This window comes from Limulus polyphemus, unplaced genomic scaffold (assembly GCF_000517525.1).
Source record: "Limulus polyphemus unplaced genomic scaffold, Limulus_polyphemus-2.1.2 Scaffold9271, whole genome shotgun sequence".
Taxonomy (NCBI): Eukaryota; Metazoa; Arthropoda; class Merostomata; order Xiphosura; family Limulidae; genus Limulus; species Limulus polyphemus.
Genome location: NW_013674881.1, coordinates 8,005 through 16,157, shown reverse-complemented (window position 1 = coordinate 16,157; position 8,153 = coordinate 8,005). Strand labels below are relative to the sequence as shown.

The 8,153-nt window shown below is 35.4% G+C and overlaps 2 protein-coding genes across 3 annotated transcripts in view; one reads left to right on the top strand and one right to left on the bottom strand.

The window, feature by feature from the left end:
- LOC106475845 overlaps nt 1–6,637 on the top strand; it is a 15,424-nt gene extending 8,787 nt beyond the window's left edge. Inside the window, exons 5-8 of the mRNA XM_022379862.1 lie at nt 639–772; nt 1,358–2,234; nt 2,794–3,935; nt 4,179–6,637. Coding sequence (XP_022235570.1) covers nt 639–772; nt 1,358–2,234; nt 2,794–3,935; nt 4,179–5,168 — 3,143 coding nt within the window. The 3' untranslated portion in view covers nt 5,169–6,637. The remainder of the gene's footprint in view (nt 1–638; nt 773–1,357; nt 2,235–2,793; nt 3,936–4,178) is intronic.
- LOC106475846 (AN1-type zinc finger protein 2B-like) overlaps nt 6,515–8,153 on the bottom strand; it is an 8,038-nt gene continuing 6,399 nt past the window's right edge. For both annotated transcript variants that reach the window (XM_013936519.2, XM_022379863.1), the window contains exon 5: nt 6,515–7,185. In XM_013936519.2, the coding sequence (XP_013791973.2) occupies nt 7,147–7,185 (39 nt within the window). In that variant the 3' untranslated portion in view covers nt 6,515–7,146. The remainder of the gene's footprint in view (nt 7,186–8,153) is intronic.

The window sequence follows — 8,153 nt, the reverse complement described above, 5'->3', positions numbered from 1 at the left end:
TCACAGTTAAATTTACCATGTCATATAGTTCATTCCCAATACAGTACAGTTTATAATAATAACTTCTGATCAGAATAAACCATGTAGTTAGAGAGGATCTAAATATTACCAATCTGAATACTGGGGACCGTTAACTCATCACTCACAGTTAAATTTACCATGTCATATAGTTCATTCCCAATACAGTACAGTTTATAATAATAATTTCTGATCAGAATAAACCATGTAGTTAGAGAGGATCTAAATATTACCAATCTGAATACTGGGGACCGTTAACTCATCACTCACAGCTGTTATGGTACAAGAATGAACTGTGTGGCCCTGGGCAACTGTGAGCCATATTAATACTCTTTGTTGCTTTATTCATAAAACAAAAAAATTGTATGAAGAGCAGGCTCGTCTTCTTGACCTTGGAGAGTTCATGAACCAAAGCATCAAAAAGGAGGGACTATATTGTTAAATAAAAGTAACTTGCAGTGTACATGTAATTCAGTTTAGGTTTAATTGTACAGATCTTGTGTGTTCAACTTACATTTTTTGATAAGTTAACCCTTTTTATCCTATTATATACAAATTTTATCTTACTTTTAATGTTTGTTCTGCTGTACATTTTATGTTGTTAATATTTACTTTTTCAGCTCATTTGTATTATGGAAGACACACCGTTCAGACTGCTCCATGGAGTTATCTCCCATCAGCAAGTGAAGGAGATGAAATCAAGACAAAAACTGTGGATTTAGCTATACCACCTCCTTCATACATACCTTGTGAAGTAAGGCTTAACTTTGAAGTGCTTACAAACTTAACAAGTTGTGAGAAATTGCCAGCCATGTTTAGTCTTAATAGATTCTTAAAAAAATGATTGAACCCTCCGTGATTTTATTTTGTTTATGTTAACTCTTTCAATTCACCTGTATCATGGAAGACACACACACTGTTGAGATAGCCCCAAACAATGTTTGATGATGTTAACAGCTATAATCCAGAATTATAGATCGTCTGGTACATATATCTTATGCATCTGAGAATAAGTAATACCATATGTCAAAGTAGTACCATATGTCAAAGTAATACCATATGTCTAAGTAATACCATATGTCTAAGTAATACCATATGTCAAAGTAGTGCCATATGTCAAAGTAGTACCATATGTCTAAGTAGTACCATATGTCAAAGTAATACCATATGTCAAAGTAGTGCCATATGTCAAAGTAGTACCATATGTCTAAGTAGTACCATATGTCAAAGTAATACCATATGTCAAAGTAGTACCATATGTCAAAGTAAAATTATATTTTATATATCTGAGATTCTGTTTAGTTCTTACATTTCTGTTATTATTTATCTTTTTCTTTAGCTGCCTCCTGAAAAACAAGTACAAAGGGTTTCATCAAGAGAGCAGTGTGTTACCATGGTGACCAGAACAGCTTCAGTTGACCACAACATGAATGAAACTCTTGGGAATCCGGTAAACTTTCCCGAGTCAAACAGTGAAGAAATGAGGAAAAAGGATGACACTGCAACTCAAGGTGGATTTGATTTTCAGAGTGTTGTGTCAATGGAGCTGTTAGAAGATGATAGCGATGATATCGATCTAACCTTATTTGAGGCTAAGAATGAAGAAGTTATACATAGAGTGTCAGAAATGAACCGGATTGTTCATGATGCAGAACATTATTTAAGTGGAGACCCTCCCGCTGAGAATGACCAACCCGTGAAAGTCCAAGTTGAGAAACCAAGTGGTCACTTAAGGGCTGTAGATTCTTTACTATTTTTGAGTCAGTTGGATGAGGAAGTAGACGACTCCCCAACTACATCACCTCAAAGCATCAAAGACAAACATCCTGACTTAGTTTCTCAATCAGAAAGTGAATCAGACAGTCAGAGCACACCTGGAAACAGCCCACTACATCGTCACCCTCACATACGGAATTCCACAGGGAGTCGCAGTCGGTCCCAGAGGACGGGTTCGAGTTTTGGTCTACACAGTCCTGACATGGATACAGAAAACCAGAAACTAATATCCATGTTGACCCAGCTCCAGTCTTCTAGTGATTCTCCACTTCCTTTTGCTGAAGGAACACTCTACTTGGACCCAGATATAATAGACCTGACCATGATTCCTCCTCCAGTTACTCCAGAGCAGGATGTTTCTCAAACCACCAACCAGCTAAGCACTCCCGTTACCCCATACGTTACTGTGCCGGTAGCCAAAAAGTGTGTTTCGGAGAAAGGTCAGTTAATCAGATCACACATCTGACCTTCATATAACTTGAAAGTTTTCTTTATTCTAATGTTACACTTATTTTGGGTTTGAAGTAATTAAGTTTGTACAATTTTATTTTTTCATACCATTGATTTGTGGGAAAAACAAAACTTGGTTATAGTGGAATAGAAGGTTTGAACTGCCTGTTGAATGAAAACGGGACAATATTTCTGCTTCTATACTGAGGTGTTTTTTAGATGACCCGAAGAAGGACACAGTCTAGAAGCCAAAACATTGTCCCCTTTTTCATTTAACAGGCAGTTACAGTCTAATAAAGTTCTCAAAAGTACCAGTGCTTTGCTATCACATTAATTATCCTTGGTACTTACAATGCTACCACTAGAATTATAAAGTCAGAGCCAAATGTCATTAAGCTTACATATTCTGTCACTAATATATTGGATTATTAAATCCTATCTTCTTTGGTATTACACGTATTCCTAAGTTCTCTCTGGTGTGTGGTTTTATTACTTTATTTATAAAGTCAGTGGCTACAATTACTAAAATTGGTTTCTTATCACTTCCAGAGCTAGTGGAAGATGGAGAGGTGGAGTCAACAGTAGTGGATTCTGCACGAATTGTTGCAGAACTTGACAATCTCTGTGATGCTCTGTCAGAATTAACTCACAGACAAGCTACTGCTTCTCCCATTACTCTAGGTTCTGACAACATTCCTGCATCAGATGACATCAATACTTTTATCGCCAATGTGGCTGTGCCTCCTCCACCAACAGAGAATATCAGTGAAAGTAGCCTAGTGCTCCTTGATGGCCATGATGACCTCTCTACATTTATCATACCTCCTCCACCCAGTATACATCCCAGCACTTTAGTTGAAGACGAAGTTATCGCTCGTTTTCAGCAAGCAGCTGCTGATATGCGACGGATGTTCAGCCAGGAAGATGAGCTAGAAAGTGGAAAGGAATGTAGTCAGAAGTGGTGTGTGGAGGAACAGGATTGCAACATTTCTGAAGTCAGCCTACAGAATTCTGCCATAGAGACAACTTCACGGACGGATCAGAAACCAGTCAGTGTTAGCAACAGTAGTGGGCACCCTATTGCTCAGCTTTCTACAGGTCCTTTGGATTCTGATCCACCAGGTGGAGCTATGGAAGGAGAATATCATGGAAGTGAATCCTCGGGTTATGAGACTCAGACCTCATCACTGACTTCCTGTAGTGATAGGCTGATGAGAGATTTCCCTGTCTACCAGAATTTAAAGGAAGAACTTCATACTTATGCAAACCTGGAGTTTGTTTCAGATCCTGACTATGCTAATGTTAAGTGCTCTGGAAACCTCAATTCCAATGAAACTCTGCTCAAAGAATGTGCCTCAGATTATGAAGAAGTCCATTTTCAGTCATTACCCAAAGGCATTATCCTGGATTCTAGTACGGGTAGTTCTACTGGTCGGACACCTAAAGCTCCACCTAGAACTAGAAAATTAGGTCATTCCCCAAGTAGTAAAAAACACCAATCCAGCTCATCCCACAGTGGTAGTTGTGATGACATTCAAGCCAGTGTTCATAATGAACAAACGGCTGACGTTAATTTCTCCAACATGGTTCGCTCTCAGTCCCTGAGTAACCTTTATGGTTCTGGGTTTCTGTCTTCCTCCATAAGGACTGCAGCAAAACCACCACTGCCACCATCAACTCCTCTTGCCTCAGTAAGTAATGTATTAGGTCTAGTAATACTGTATGTGATTAAAGAAAAATGTATAAATATAGAACTTGCAAACTGTTATTATGTGTTAAGACAGCAATCTGCTTATGATTGATTATTTCTGAATACATTTTTTAGGGTAAAATAAATCACAGATAAGCAGAATAATGGGATTTATAATTTAATGATCCACATTGCAAGAATTCTAAAACCATTTAATACTAAATTATGTACCATTATTTTCCAGGATTGTACCCGAAGAGTGAATCGAACTCAACAACCATTCCAGTTTGATGGTAAGGACATCTTTCATGGTCAGCAGCAAGTCACTATTCCCTGTCCAGCAAAAATATCCAACTCTAAGCACTGGAACAATATCAAGTCAGCAACACTTGGAAGAAACAAACATCATGATGTTGGGCAGAGAATAATGAATGGATTTGCCAGTGATTCATTAAATAACAACCTCGGCGGCTGTATAGATGATGGAATCTTTATGGATGATATCTCGGAATTGTTGATTTTAGCTGCTCCTTCTCACTCCTATTTGGCAGGAGACATTGGAGATACCTTGTTGCTTGGCAATGCTGCTGTCTGTTCAAGGGCAATGGGGCTCCAAAAACATGTTCCCCCATTAAAAACCAGTAGCCCTAAATCTCTGATACGTTCAAGGGAGTCTGTGGTAAATGGTGGTAGCAGCTCCTTGGAGACCAGCTTCGAAGATGACTCTGTGGAACCAGAGCAAGAGGAACCATACTACCAGGCTCAACAAGCCATTGCTGTCATGGTACTTCATCTTGAAGAACTTGGATGCACTTGTGTTAAAAATGTTGAAACTTGTGAATGTGATATTGATAAGTTCATTGCTGCCAAAGAAGCTCTAATAATAGAATCTCGTCAGTTCGTAACAGCATCGAAGTTATTTGTTAAAAGTGCAACAGAATCTTCAGACCAAATGACAGAGCATTTAAATAGTTGTGTTTCTCTACTTGATCGCATGTTCACCGTCAGCGAATTAGTTATCACGCAGCTGGCATCAGCAAATCTGATAGCTTGTCTTGTGCAGAAACTAAAGGATGTAGCAACGGCATATGCACGAACCGTTAGTACAGCTCGCCGCACTGCTGGGGAAGGAATCTTGAACTCTCACCTGGGGATCCTCATGCATGAGGCTACCACCCTTGCTTCTGCTCTTGCATCACTCATGAGAACCCTCAGATCGTTCACCAATCCATAAACGTATCTATCATCTCTCACTTAAGTCCAGGTCTTCCACTACATTGCCATCTTGGTGGTAGGCCCTTTACCTGGCAATGAATGGATTTCTGAAGCTTCATCATTCCTTAGTGAATAAGAACTCACATAAGGTATTTCATGACGAAAGTGGTTTGTCACTAATATTTGGGAACAATACTAAGTAACAGGTGAACACTTTACGATAGAGATATGCATGCGTTGCTGCTAATTTTTCGGGTGAACACTTAACACAAGTTTATTGTATTCCAGTCGATACCTTTACCAATACATGATTTGATGATTTTTTTATATTGAACAGAAAAACAATTATAGGTTAGCTTGCACTATCCACAGAATGATAAACTTGGATGTTTTTCATTTCTGTATTTTGAAACTTTAAAGGGTTATTGGGTTACCGTCTAATAAATCTCACACATTAAAGGAATAGACAAAGTAGAATTGTGTTACGTGTTTAGATCTGAGGCAAATTATTTAATGGATCTCAAAAGGAATTATTTACTTCTTCGTACAGTGTATTTATACTGAAAGTGCATTTTTCAGACATTTAAACAAACAATTAATGAAATATGTAGTAATTTTTTTTATGTATTTTGCCACCAGTTTTACCTTATTAGAATACTACAAGGTAAGAAATCAAGGTTATAATTTCTGGTTCACTACTTTATTTAATACTTGTAAACTGCAGTATTCATATATCCAGTAAAAATGTTTATAATTAATAGAAACAGTAAGCTACTAATACTCAGGTCTACTTTTGTTTATCTTCTACTTGTAATGCTTTGCAATTTTTTTTTTCTTGGAGCACTTATAAATGCGAGGTGTTTTTGTTTTTTTCAACTTTGTTAAAAGTCTATGGGTGGATTAATGCTAAAATGTATTATTATTATTTTAGTAACAACTTTTATACGTTTTTGGAAATGTTTTTCCTTTTTTCTTAGAAATAATATTTTAAAAACTTTTATATATATATATATATATCCTTCAACTAAATGAGGATGCAATGTTTTTTCTGAGCTAGAAGCTGTATTCTGATAGTGTTTAAGCTTAATATTTTGCAGTTATAAATATATATGAAGTAATTTTTATCTGCACTAAAGAACAAAATATTTTTAAGTGACAGATATTTCAGAATTTCAAGAACCAACTGTTAATAGTGCAGTCTGTACATGAAATGACAAGAACCAAAGACAACTTTTGGTTGTGTTGATATCCAAGAACTTCTAGCTAGTGTTATCACATGACATACGTCAGTTTTGATTTCCATATAATGTTATGTTCGAGTTATTTAGTTAGGTCTTGTAGGATTTTGTTTTGTAAATACAAATCTCACGTTAGACTCATATTTATTGTAAAAACCAGGATCAAAGTTTTGGTACAGAATAAGGAAGAATGCTAACCAAGAACACTGATGTATTTTATTACAGTTTCATTAAACACAATGACATGCAAGTTTGTAAAGCTTAAAGGTTTCTTAAAATCATCATCACAATATCCCACATAATACACTTTAATATGAAAAGTCAGTTCCACAATATACTGCAGACCAACCATCTGCTATACAGATGCCACTACTAAACTATTTTTTCCAACGTTTTTCTCAAAATACCTCATTTGTTGTTAGTTTCTTTAATCCCACCTCCAAAATGGGTAAAAAATAAGAATATTTACTTTCCACAACACCAAACCTTTAAAGCTAGTATATCTTTTCATTTACCGTAATCTTGAAACTGACAGCAGAAGCAGTGCAAAAATAAAATTTAGTACTTAAACCTTGATGTTTTTAAATTTTACAATCACACACTTTCTAGAAATGGGTTAAGGTCGATCCTTATACAAAAGTGATCTTTCAGATAAGAAGTGATAAAATAATTCTTCAAAAATATTACTTAAATATTTATATATATAAAGTTTAAATTCATAATTCACCAGCCTGTTTGCAAAAAGATGGTCCCACTGTTTTAGGCAACATTACACTGATGACTGTTATTCCTTCGGTGCTGAAAATAAAGAGAAATTCAACATTATGCAGGGATACGTGTGCCGTTAAAGAAAAACAACAATATACCCATCTTGTATTGTTAAGTTGTGTGATACGTGTTACTATTTATAAATATGCATTGTTTTATGAAATACTCACTGTGATTGTGGAGTATCTTAAGGTGCAGTATGACCGGAACAATATATATATATGTATGCAAATGTTCTTGTAAATATTATCTTGAGACACTCATAATTAAGTTAATCACTTTGCTGTATTTGGTAGAAATACAAGAGCAGATGGAATTCTGTTTGTTAAACACAATTTTCATATTCTTTTGTTCACATTCACCTTAAAATAGTAACAATAGAAATTATTTTATCATAAACATCACAGTAATTTCTTAATCAAAATTTTAACACTTATTATGATCTAACAAATAACCTTGAGTTTAGACTAAATCTATAATTTTAACACTTCTAACCTGCTTAAAACAGGTTGGAATTTTTATTATGATCTAACAAATAACCTTGAGTTTAGACTAAATCTATAATTTTAACACTTCTAACCTGCTTAAAACAGGTTGGAATTTTTATTATGATCTAACAAATAACCTTGAGTTTAGACTAAATCTATAGTTTTAACACTTCTAACCTGCTTAAAACAGGTTGGAATTTTTATTATGATCTAACAAATAACCTTGAGTTTAGACTAAATCTATGATTTAAAAACTCCAACTACTTTGTTCTACTAGCAGGAAAAAGACAAAAATTAATAATTTTCCACGAAAACCCAGCATGATACAAACATAACAGTATTCGATGACGAGGAACCCACTTTGAAACTAATAATGGCTGGAGACGGCTTGAATGGGTAATGAAGAAAAACTTCAATATAAGTTTAACATAACAGCAAATGTACAACGACAAAACCTTGTCGAAACGTTGTACATTTGCTGTTATGTTAAACTTATATTGAAGTTTTTCT